Raw genomic sequence first — 13,727 nt, forward strand, 5'->3', positions numbered from 1 at the left:
AGCATATACCCAAACAGGTAGAGTGTTTGGGAAAAGCCCAGAAGCGGCGTTATTAAATCTTCAGCCGACAAGTCTTACTAAGAAGCAATTTAATTTGTTAACATATCTGTTTATATCAGCAAAGACGGTGTTGGCAAAGGCCTGGAAATCATCTATACCCAGTGTGGAACATATTAAACAAAAAATGATGTGGTTTTTGGTAAATGAGACATGAGGGGAATACAAAATGATAATATATCCAAATTCCAGAAGATTTGGGGTCCCTGGATAGAATTTTGTATGCCGATGGGATGTGATTATATGTCTATATATTTAAAACCAATATATGCCCTATGAAACAAAGGAAGGGACTTTGGAAAACAAGATATTTTTTTTGTCTTGTGTTGTTAGGTGTAATTACGGGTAGATTCGAGAAGAGAATTAATAACTTGCGATAAGGTAGGGTATAAGGATAATTAGACTTCATCACGGATAGGAGGGTGGGAGATTTTAATTTAGAAAGATCGTGGAATACATTGTTTTTTTTCACATAATTAAATTTTACCAGAAGAAGGGTGGACACTTGTTAAGAGTTGAAAGTTATCACGATGAAGTTACGAATTAAAGTATAATTGGTATATTTATGTAGCACCTAGGAAGGGAAGGGGATTTACGATTCACACAAATGTTTATTTTTTTGCTATATTTAGTATTAAGAAAGAATAACACAATAGAAAAGAAAGAAAAGTATAAAATTGTGTGAGATGCACTTTCCATGAAGGCAAATATTGTGAAGGATGTGCTATGAATTGTAAAATGATGAAATAGAGATGAAATATTGAGTTTTTAAATATGTTTAAAAGTAAGATAATGTTTTTGAATCTATATGGTAATGGGGGAAAATATTTATATTGTGAATATTACTTACCTTGAATAACCTAATATTGTAGATGTGTTTATTTTGTATGAAATTTAATAAAAAGAAATTTAAAACAAAACAGAAAAAACACAATTTGTATATTGGAGAGCTCCCTTCATTAGGGATAACCTAGTAAAAAGTTACTTCTCCATGGACCAAAAAGATCCATGTAAAACATTCGGGACATTTAAGTGCAATAGTTGCAATTAGAGATGAGCGATTTGAAGCTGATGAAGTGGAATTCGATCCGAATTTCAGGAAAAACGAATGCGAATTTCCACGTGGTAACGAATCACAATTTTTTCCTAAAAAGACATGGGGCAAGGAACTCTGGGAAGGCGGAATGACCCATAATGCCATGCATGCAGCCAATCAGCAGCCAGCCAGCCCTGTGATGCCACAGCCCTATAAATAGCCTCAGCCATCTTGGATTAAGACTTTTTACAGCGTTCTGAGTGCAGGGAGAGACGTCTGCAGACGCTAGGAAGAGTGATAGCAAAAACCTCATTGTGAGAAAAAAAACTGAAAAAACTATTTATAAGTGCAGAGAAGGGATAGGGAGCAATCATTTCACAGCATTTTAGTGCAGGGAGAGACGTCAGAAGGCGCTAGGGACAGTGCTAGAAAAGCGATTTACAAGTGTAGGGAAAAATTATTTGGGGATCCAAATAGCCATTATACAAGCTCTGTCATTCCAGCATTTTGTTCTTGTTATTTGGGTGCAAGTGCTATGTTGAAAAGCCTTTAGTGGCTTATATCTGCAAATATATACGCATTTCACTTCTGCAGTTTTATGTGGTGAAAGCGTTTAGAGGCCTATTTCAGTACAAAAAGAAAAATATATACACGCTTCATAGTTGCAGTTATTTGTGGCACACACCGGGTTTCAGACAGTCAAGGCTCCACCAAATCAGCCGAAGGGAGCTGTATGTCATTTCCATCTTCTGCTGGTCCAGATGCTCCTGCTCCTCCTCCTGGTCAGTCATTCCGTCAGTAATCGATCACCGAAGCGATTGCCGAGAGACAACAGTATGCGAGCACTCATCCAACGGTGCAGAAGCTGAATGTGCTCCTGTCCAAGATGCTGGTGCTGCGGTCCCTCCCTTTCCAAGTGGTGGACTCTTCACCTTTCAGAGAACTGATGGCTTGTGCCGAGCCGAGGTGGAGAGTCCCAAGCCGTCATTTCTTTGCGAAAAAGGCAGTACCAGCCCTGCACAAATATGTAGAACAGAAGGTGGGCCAATCCTTGAGCCTGTGGGTGTCTGCCAAAGTGCACGGCAGCTCCGACGTGCGGAGCTGTAACTACGGTCAGGGACAATACATGTCCTTTACGGCCCACTGGATGAATGTGGTTTCTGCACAGCCACACCAGCAACTTGTCCAGGTGACATTGCTTCTGCCTCCACGTTCTCACGCCACTGGTCCTGCAACAAGGTCCCCCTCTGCCTCCTTATCCTCCACCGTGTCCTCAGCATCCACTGCAGGGACAATTCACAGTGCCCCTCCAGCATACCACATGTGCAGGGCACTGCGGTGTCACGCTGTTCTGCACCTGGTTTGCCTGGGCAAACGGAGTCACACAGGGGAGGAACTGCTCCGTGTGATTCATCAAGAAATTGAATCCTAGCTTTCTCTGTGACAACTCAAAATCGGAACCATGGTGACGGACAGTGGGAAGAACATGGTGTTGGCGCTGCGTCAAGGATAGCTGAACCATGCGCCCTGCATGGCACACGTGTTCAATCTGGTTGTCAAGAGGTTCCTGAAGTCGTCCACCCATCTGCAAGACATCATAAAAATGGCCAGGAAACTTTGCATGCACTTCAGCCACTTGTATACCGCAAAGTACACCCTCCTTGAGCTGCAGCGGCAGAACGGCATCCCCCAACATAGGCTGATATGCCACGTTTCCACCCGTTGGAATTCCACTCTCCATATGTTGGACTGACTATACGAACAGAGAAAGGCCATCAACGAATTATTGATGATCCAAGTGGATAGGAGTACTCCCATGTGTAACTTCGATGTCAGCCACTGGCAGCTCATGTGTGACACCTGCTGACACGCAGGCCCTTTGAGGAGGCCACGTTATTTGTCAGTCGCCAGGACTACGGGATGAACAATGTCATTCCACTGCTTCATGTCCCGGAACAGATGCTGGTAAATCTGGCTGGTCAGGGGACTGGAGACCTCATGGCCACATGAGCCCTGTGGGGGCTGAAATGGAGGAGGAGGACATTGGAGCACATGCAATGTATAGGGAAATTGGTGTTTTTTTCTACTCAGGTGACAGGAGAGGAGAAGCAGGAGCAGCTAGAGGAGCAAGAGGGAGATGAGGCAAAGGCAGACACACTGTGGCAGTATGCAATGGAGATGGAGGCAGAGAGTCCCTCCCAGTCACTTGCACAAATGGCCCGCTGCACGCTCACTTGCTTGCATAGTGACAGCCGAATTGTCATCAGTCGGCAGAGGGATGACTTCTGGCTGTCCACCTTGTTGGACCCTCGCTACCGGTCAAAAATGGGGGCCTCTTTTACACCCACTGAGAGGGAGGACAAACTGAACCACTACAGAGACATTCTATGTAGTCAGTTGGCCGCTGCCTATCTGCGCCATCGTCCATCCTCTCCCAGGTCAGACCGGGGGGCCCTCTGCACTCACGTTTCACTGCCATGACTGCTGGGGAGGGGTGTGGTGGCAGGAGCAGTACCAGCTCCATCAGCAGCAGCCTGAGTCTAGAGTCGCTGATGAGCAGCTTTCTTCACGCGCATAGTGAAGAAACTACTCACCAGCAGCTAGATATACAGCAGAACCTGAACCAGCAGGTGGTGGCATACTTGGAGTGCACCAGTCGTCACTGAAGATCTGCTGGACTACTGGGCAGCCAAACTGGATTTGTGGCTGCAACTGGCCGAGTTTGCCCTGGAAAAGCTGTCCTGCCCGGCCAATAGTGTGGCATCAGAGCGGGTGTTTAGTGCGGCGGGGGCCATAGTTACCCCAAGAAGAACTCGCCTGTCCACAAAATGTGGAGAGACTTACCTTTGTCAAGAATGTGAATCAGATGTGGGTCTCCCAGGATTTCCACCCACCAATGCCTGATGCATCTGATTAGAAGATCCATGCCGCCTCACCCAAACCTTGACAAAAGAGACCGGATTCTTCTGGCTACCTGCCTCAGCTACTACTCTGATGCTGCCACCCGCCTGATGCCGCACATCAGATGCCAAGTGCTCCTTCTTTCATCCACCTTCGTTAGCAGGTACTGGTATTGCCACCCACCGCCCCACTCTGTCACCGGGTCCCTTTGTGGTTTCCTGATGCTGCTGCTGCTATCTCCACACTATGTCACCTTGCCACTCTGTGGTCCCCTCATGCTGCTGCTGCCATCTCCACACTATGTCACCTTGCCAATCTGTGGATCCCCCTGATGCTGCTGCTGTCGCCACCTCCGCACTCGGTCATTGTGCCACTCTGTGGCCTCCTGATGCTGTTGCCAACTTCAGACTCTGTCATTGTGCCACTCTATGGTCTCCGCCTGATGCTGCTGCTGGCGTCACCTCCACGCTATGTCATTGTGCCACTCTGTGGCCTCCTGATGCTGTCGCCACCTCCGCAATATGTCATTGTGCTATTCTGTGGCCTCCTGATGCTGCCAACATCTGCGGGCTCTGTCAAGGAAGGAAAAAAGAGACGCACAACAGATCTTGTCTGTGTAGCAGCTGTAAGGCCTGTATGATCCCATCAGAATTGGCTTATGATTTGGTAGCCAAAAGCAGGAGTGGGTACAAAACACAGAAGACATGCAAATATTCCATTCATGTGTCATCTCTGTTTTGGATCCACTCCTGTTTTTTTCGGCATTAGCAATACTGATGGATTATTGAGCAAATGCTGACCCAGTGAAGGCATACGCCCCAAGACAGGATCCATTTTTGGAGGGTTTTTGTTCTGATGGATCAGAGGAAGGGCAAAATAATCAGTGACGTCAACACAAACTTAGTGCTAACACCCTCTCCACTCTGTCGGGGGGGCTCTACTTGTATAAGCGGTTAATAGAACAGGTTCCGTAGACATCTATGTGGAATCAGCTGGCGAGGGTGTAAAAGGAGTGCGCTTCTTCTTGACTCTAACATGGACCTGTAAGGGTGAGTTCATACTTGAGTTATTTGGTCAGTTTTGGCCCTGTGACTGCCCAAATAAGTGAAGTGTGCAGTGATTCTAATAGCGATGCCTGTCATCTGCATGTCATTCTGACTCACATTATTATTTCACTACCACAGCAGACTCCCTATGCGTGTTAATGCAAGGCACAGTGTTCTACACCACTATCAAGGCTCTCTGCAGGACAGAAATAGACGTTTTTTAACGGGATTCGCCTTGAATAAATTCGTATTGAATGAGAAGAAAAAACTTTTACAGGACATATCAAAAATTTTGACATTATGTTGACTATACTACAGGAGTGATATACTTAGCTTTTTGTTAATGCAGGTGTATTTATGTGGGCAAAACCACAAGACAACTAAAAATACAAATTTTGGAACATGTCTATTCAATTTCGAATGGCAAAATTATGACTCCGCTGAGTAAACATATAGCCATAAAACATAATTTTAATTCTAATGCAATTAAAATTACTCCCCAAGACCACATTCACAAAAGCATAAGAGGTGGTGATTATGATAATTCTTTTACAGTGAGAAACTATCTGGATTTTTAGATTAATGCTACCCAATACCCAGGCCTAAATGAAGCAATTACTTTCTAATCATTTTTATAAATAACCCAAACATAAATGAACTCTCTTCATACACTATCTCATAAGTACACAAAAAAAATTGTACTCTTTTAATTGTGCAGAAAAGTATTAATGTATAAATGGATCAATATAATCAATTTTGTTGCAATGTTACACACTGTGCATTATCTCACTTAAAAGTACTTGGTTCATATCCAATTATGAATAGAAAGATACATATATTTAGAAAAGAGTACATCCAAATTATTGGAACCCGTGGGAATGCAAAGGTTTTTCAGCTTGTTTTATTCCGTGTTATCTGTTTCTGTCCAAAAAACTAGATATAATCAGATGGCTCTCTGGGTCGTTACTCGAGATCCAGTGAAGATTATTCGGGTGGCTGGCAGTAGTAAGATCAGTAGGCGTGGATGTTAACTCCTCCACTCCACCTAAACCTGCCAATCTCAGAATCTCCCCTACACGCCCCATAGACAGAAACGCATGCATGCTTTCTACTGGGAGAAGGTTACGTAGAAGGCTGCAGGTCCCACAAGACCCTGGACAGTTAGCGGTGGACATAAAAGTGGAGGTGGGATGGAGAGAAAGGATGGGACACCCTTTCAGGTAGCTACATGCACTTTCCAGCTATTTACTTTGTTTCAAAACCATCCAGAAATGTAGAAGTGTTTGGTAATACTGTGCTTTTAAGGAAAGATATTTGATAATGTTATGGATCCTAAAAAATGTATCTTTTTTTTTAACCTAGAATACCTACCCCCTCTTTTCCTGGTGAAGCAGACCCTACTCTGTGAAACGCGTCGAAATTAAGTAACCACATATATGCTGATGTTATCAATTTGCACAATAGAGGGCTTTTAATTTGTATGTTTTGTTTTTTTAAATAAATATGTTTTAATAAGTCTTGAAATAAAAATGTTAACAGTTGTATGGAAATGGTTGTTCTTGTAATACCACAAAAAAGTCCCAATATAAATTTGGAAAACTTATGATATGAGCTTTAAGACTTTGAATGGGTAAAGTGGTACAGGAAGATATGAAGGAAAATACTCTGGCTAAAAAAGGAGAGATAGGTGTTACATATGTTTTATAGAAACAAGTTGTAAAACCATCAGGACCAGGGCTTTTTCTGGTATTGGTGCTTTGCCTGTCCCTAGTTATTTATTTGAGTGTGAAGTTTGCATTCAAAGTGACTAATGCAATTTTTTTTATGTTTTGTAAGGATCATGGCCTGTGATGCATTTACAATCCAGACTTCATTCGCAAGTTCACTGAACTCTAAAGATCATATCCATGTCTATGGAAGGTGAAATCTGGGGAGTCTTCGAATAGGCATCCTAAAATGATGATGCAATGGTGGAGCTGTGTAAAAAAATAAATCCTGTGGCCAACATGAACTATGTGAAGCACAAAATAAAAAACTTACGCACCATGTTCATGAAAGGACTAAGTAAAGTCATAGCTTTACAGCGGTCAGGTGCTTGAGCGGAGGATTTGTACATAAACTGTGGTACTTTTTTTTTGCCATCTTTTACCTCTGATTACAAGGAAGGTCGTCAGTGTCCAGCCTGGCAGATGACAACAATGATGCAGGGATGAGTATACAGAGCCTGGGTGAGACTCCTGACATTTTCAGGACACAAGACCAGGTAAGTTATCAACAAGTAATTTTATTTTACAATTTAGGAAAGCTCAGAACTAGTTTACAAAAATTAAACATCAGTATAGATTTTTATTATTATTGTGAAACACACATTATGGGCAATGCTAAACTGGCATGCTATCCTGCTATTCCACTGCTCCAGTTGTATTGAAGTACTGCATGTATCAAATACGTTTTTGTTTAGCTTACACAGTAGCATTCTGTGGTGCTGCATGCTGTATATCCACCAGACCATTGAATTGGCTTTTGCTTTCCCCTGGCGACGTGTGTAATTGTTCCAGAAAATTATTCCGCAAACAAAGACCTCCATGTCAGTTTTGTCTATGTGCATGGTTTTGTGAACACGTGGAAACTACATCTGCTGTAACATCCACTCCGGTAGTTTCCGGCCTCAGCAAAAAAAGGAGCTGAAACGAAAACAAAATCTTGAAAAAAAGCAAACAAACTCAGCCATCAGGAGGCTGAGTTTAATGCCTTTGGCTTCAGCATAGCTGCAAAAAAGAGGAAGATGACCCCAGAACAGAAATGTTCGGTGGAGCTGTTGCCGTCATTGATGTGGTTAACAAACTATTGATGGAGCAATTCAACCCACAATACCCCACTTACTCCTTCCCTAGTCTATACCAGCAGCCTCACTCCCCTCCTGTATCTAGTTACTCTCCATGCCACCAATACAGTATGTGTCCTGCCCACTGCCCTTCCTCAGTTTATCCAAGTGACTATAGTTTTTTTTTATGAAAACCACCAATATACCAATTTCTAATAGAGAATGTTTTAAATGTATTTTTTGCACTTTTTTGTTGTTGCTGCTGCTGCACAATAGTTTTCTCTTTGTACAGTTGTTATTTATAATTTTATGTTCTACAGTTTAACAAAATAATTAAAATGTTAAAAAAAATTGTATTTTTTAAAAACCAAATTTGTACATTGCTTTGCATAATAATTGTATGGGATACCTACATCATGTATTCATCTTTCAAGCAATCAATAATTGCGGGACATGTTTTGGGGATGATATGACCCATTGCTTGCTGTAAGATCCCAGTAAAGAACTTCATGTCTTGCACATACCTTCCAGTGGCAAGGAATCTCAACGTGGCAATCAACCTCTGTTCAGCTGTTATGGACTTTCTCATGCAGCTATCTTGTTTCTGGAGAAAAGGTCCTACTATGGTAATTTTTGGAAACACACATCCGACATTTAAAGATAATTTTTATAGTCCTCTGGGGATGTCATATGCAGTTCACGTAGCAGATTCTCATGGGAAACGGTGTCATGGTGCAAATCTTTACACCACGCTCTGCACTTCTTCAGAAGTTGTCTTTGCACATCCGGTTCATCTTGTTCTTCACTTAGCAAATACACCATGGCAAGGGCTGCTTTTTATGTGAGAACACACGGAAAGGTATATTGCAGAGAGAAGTAATTGAACAGTGTTCAGGACGAACAGTTGTCGGCAAAATAAATGATTGTTTGTGAGCACGTTCTTTTTGTATCACTCACAGACCTGATTTCCTTCGTCACTTCCTCCTGTACACATTGTTTTGCATCTTTCACGATTTAATGTCTGTATATTACCAGTCAATTATCTTTGAACGATTGTTTCGTCACAGAACAGACTGTACAGAATCGTGCACTATACAAATCGTTAATCTGTCGTTTTCTAACAACATTTATCTGACGTGTGTATGTAGACTAAGGCCTCTGATAAGGAACTAGCATAAATGAAACATTCAGCAAAATAAGCTCATATATTTATATCTATCTAATATATTTATATTTGTATAGGTCTCCCCTAAATTTTACCAGCTGATTTAAAAATTAGAAAGTTCTTTGGTCACCAGAAAGCAATTTGGCCATGGCAAGACAGACTGCAATAAATACTGGGTTCTAATCATTATCCTAAACTAAAAGAGGAACAAAGATTTAGACAAACTTTCTAAAAAAAAAGCATAAAAAAGTCAGTGACATTGGCTAATACAAAATGTAAAAACAATGGTAATGGTCTTATCTTTTTTTTTTTTTATACAATTCATAAAGAGTCATAAAGACTCAAAGTCATTTAGGAAAATAAGTAAGACACTTGTTATACTGGTGTTTTTCTTACCATAGTTTTGGTGTCAGCATAGCCATGTTTTTGAGCCAAATTCCACAAATTTACCGCCAGATGATTCAGCCTGTTGTTCCTCAGATCTCCATGAGCAAGAATACTATTAAAAAATAGCAGAGCAAGAGTACTCTGACGCTTTAGAGTCTATAAATGAAAACAAAAAAGGTTTTTAATAGTCACCAACTTTCAGCTTTCTAGAAGGGTCCTATATGACCAGACCTGATATTTTTACAATTAATATTTATTTGTATTTTAAAGATTTTATTGAATTTTTTTCAGAAGTAAACTACAGTAGTTTTGTTGTAAACCAAAACGATAAAGTTATAACAAAACAAATATAACGCACTTTTACAACAACAAATACAAAAAACAATCCTCTTCAGCTGAATAAAAATTAAAATAACAAAGCTTCAAAAAACTGGAATTACATTTATACAGTTATTTATGGGGGCATAAGAGATTAGCAATAAACCACAATACAAAATTTGGAATCAAAATGAACATAAGAAAAAAAAAGCTTGACAACTATTAAAGCAAAAAAGAGACAATAACTATAGCACTTTCTAATGTGCAGAAAATGTCCTCAAGAAAACAGAACTAAAAAAAAAAAAAAAAAAAAAAAAAAAAAAATCAGAGAAATTGCCACAATATTGGGAGTGGCAAAATCTACAGGAGGCAGTGTGATGGCTTGGGCATACATGGCTGCCAGTGGCACCGGGACACTAGTGTTTATCGATGATGTAACACAGGACAGGAGCAGCCTGTTCAGAGACATACTGTCTATTCAAATCCAGCTAAATGCAGTCACATTGACCACATTGGAGGTGTTTCATAATACAGATGGCAAAGTAACCCAGTTACCTGATCTGAACCCAATTGAGCATGCATTTCACTTGTTGAAGACTAAATTTGGGCAGAAAGGCCCACAAACAAACAGCAACTGAAAGCCGCTGCAGTAAAGGCCTGGCAGGGCATTAAAAAGGAGGAAACCCAGCATCTGGTGATGTCCATGAGTTCAAGACTACAGGCTGTCATTGCCAGCAAAGAGTTTTTAACCAAATATTAGAAATTACCATTTTATTTTCAGCTTTTTAAATTGTCTAATTACTTTTGAGCTCCTGAAATGAAGTGATTGTGTTAAAAAAAAGGCTTTAGTTCCTCACATTTTTATGCAATCTTTTTGTTCAACCCACTAAATTGAAGCTTAAAGTATGTAGTTCAACTGCATCTTAGCTGTTTCAAGCAAAAGTTAATTGTGATAATGTACAGAACCAAAATTAGAAAAAAGTTGTCTGTCCAAATATTTATGGACCTAACTGTATATTCAAACTAAAAATAAAATAGAAGGTAAAAGTGAATACCTCTTATGGGTATCACTTAAGAGTGGGGGTGGGGGACAAGGACACGGAAGGGTGGAGGACTCAAAAGTAGTAAAAGGGGTCTTACGAAAAAATTAGTATTGAGTGTAAGCTATCCACGAGTTCTAAGTTTTATAAAATGTATCCATGTTGTTTTGTAAGGTACAGGTTAATTTAACATGTCATGATCCAGTTTAGTTTGTGTTTAGTAAAATCAAGTGGAATGGCTGAGGCCTTCCAATAGCAAGCAATCGTGTCTTTAACTAATCTGCAGTGAGATTTAGGTACTGAATCTGGTAACTTGGAGATCAAAGCACTCTCCGCTTTTCTCGGAATGTTGATTTGTGTAACGGTAAACAGCAAATTAAAAATACAAATCCAAAACCTTTGGACTTTAGGATTCCACTAAGCATGAAACATGGTGCCCGACCATCTGCAGCCTCAATAACACAAAGGAGAAATAGCAGGATTCGATTTGTTAATCCGGGTGGGTACCATATACCATCTCAGCAAGACCTTATAATTAGCTTCTATAAGGGACGTGTTTAAAGAACTTGACAACATAGAGGCAGCCAAAGCAATGGCAATCTTGAACCTCCCACTCCTCTGTCAGATCTGTGTCCCACTGAGACATATAAAACAATCTTTTGTCACTGGGAAAGAGAGCTGCATAAACAACTGAAATTCCCCCCTTAGCATCAGTGATGGAATGGCATGATTTCTCAAATGCTTTATTTTGGTAAGGGGGGGGGGGGGGGGTTAGGGCCTTTGAATTTAGAGCGAATAAATTATCTGATTTGGCAAACATGAAACATTTCAGTGGCTGGGAGGGAAAATTTGTCCTGTAAGTGGGAGCTACTAATGATATTTTTATCATCCAAAAAAATCGCCTATAGGGAAAAATCCCTATTGTGCCACAATACCTCATACCCTTGTTCACATCCAGGAGGAAAATCTAGGTTTTCCCATAACAGAGAAGCATGCTGGGAAACAAGAGCTCGATTTCTGACTATCCCACACAGAAAAGGCATAGGAAAGGGAGGGACAAAGAATTGTTACATAATTACATAGTAGATCAGGTTGAAAAAATACATAGGCCATCAAGTTCAACCGCTAGAGAAATAAACATATCCCAGAGGCAAAAAAAAAAAAAAAAAAACCCTTGGTACAATTTGCTTTAACAGGGGAAAAAAAATTCTTTATTAATTTCATGAGACAATCGGATGTTCCCTGGATCAACTGTCACTGTGAATTTAGTTAAAAGCCTTTAAAAAGCTTAGAAACCCAGTTATATTCTGTGCTTCTGAAAAACAACCATCTTTTTCTTAAAGCAATACATAGTAGTTGCTTTAATTACTTCCTGAGGGAGCCTATTTTCACAGACCTTACAGTACCCCATTTTCACAGACCTTACAGTAAAGAATCCCTTTCTTATCCAGAGCTTAAACTTCTTTTCCTCCAGACACAAAAAGTGCCCTCTTGTTCTTTGTAATGATCTCAAAGTGAATGTATGGTAAAAGAGCTCTCTCTCTCTCTCTCTCTATATATATAAATAATTATATATATATATATATATATATTATATATACACAGGGTGATCATATCCCCCCCCTTAAACCTCTCTTCTCAAGGGAGAATAGATTCAGTTCAGCTAATCTCTCCTCAGAGCTCCGCCATTCCTTTTATTAGTTTAGTTGCCCTTCCCTGCACTCTCTCCAATTTCACAGTGTCCTTTTTGTGAACTAGTGCCCAAAACTGGAATGCAAATTCCAGATGTGGTCCAATGCTTTGTACAGGGGCAGGATTATGTTTTTTTATTACAAGAAAGTACTTTGCTAGCTTTAGATATTGCAGCTTGGCATTGCATGCTGTTAATTAAGTCTATGATCTACCAGAACCCCCAGATCATTTTCCATTTCTGACTCTCCCAAATGTATTCCCCCTGGACAGTATGAGGCATTCATGTTGTTAGCTCCCAAGTGCATACCTTTACATTTATCTATATTAAATGTCATTTGACACTTGGCTGCCTAATCAAACAGTACATCCACCTCTGCTTGTATATTATAGACATCATCTATGGACTTATTCCATTACATAGTTTGGTGTCATCTGCAAACACAGAAATGGTTCTTTTTTTCCCAAACTCTATATCATTTAAAAAGATGTTAAACAGTAAAGGTCCCAACACTGAATCCTGGGGTACACCACTAATACCCTTAGACCATTCAGAGTATGAATCATTAATTACTACTCTCTGGATGCGGTCTTTAAGCCAGTTCTCTATCCATTTACAGATAGACATTTCTAAACCTATTGACCCTAACTTGCATATTAACTGTCTGTGGGGTACTGTGTCAAATGTTTAGCAAAGTCCAAGCACACTATATCAACTGCTACTCCATGGTCTACCTGTTTACTTCCTCATAAAAAGTAAATTTGTTTGACATCTTCGGTCTTTCTTGATATTATTTTCTAACAGAAACGCCTCTATTCTTTATCAAACTCTCTAGGACCTTTCCAACTTTGGAAGATAAAACTAACCGGTCTGTAGTTACCTGGTAATGACTTTGCTCCTTTTTTGAAGATAGGAACCACATTGGCCTTATGCCTATCCATTGGTACCATGCCAGTGATTAAAGAATCTCTAAAAATTAGAAATAATGGCTTTGAAACAATGAAGCTCCGAGGACACATGGATGTAATGCATCGGGTCCTAGTGCTTTGCCAACCTTTATTTTGTCCAACTGTTTCTTAGTCATATCAATTTTGAGCCATTGTGATTCATTTAAGGCAGTGACATTGCTATTATGTATTTGGATTTGAGCTCTGCCATTTTCCTTTGTGTACACAGAGCTAAAAAAAAGTGTTTAGTAAAAAAAATGGGGGTTTGCCTTACTTTCCTTTGCAATCTGTCTTTCATTTTGAAGTTTTGCACATT

General features: G+C 40.2%; 1 protein-coding gene across 1 annotated transcript in view; it reads right to left on the reverse strand.

Moving 5' to 3' along the window:
- The window catches only part of VPS35L (VPS35 endosomal protein sorting factor like), a gene marked incomplete in the record, with an annotated part of 223,044 nt that overhangs the window by 29,718 nt on the left and 179,599 nt on the right, over positions 1 to 13,727 (reverse strand). Inside the window, 1 exon segment of the mRNA XM_072419014.1 lies at positions 9,426 to 9,572. Coding sequence (XP_072275115.1) covers positions 9,426 to 9,572 — 147 coding nt within the window.

Source organism: Pyxicephalus adspersus, chromosome 7, assembly GCF_032062135.1.
Source record: "Pyxicephalus adspersus chromosome 7, UCB_Pads_2.0, whole genome shotgun sequence".
NCBI lineage: Eukaryota > Metazoa > Chordata > Amphibia > Anura > Pyxicephalidae > Pyxicephalus > Pyxicephalus adspersus.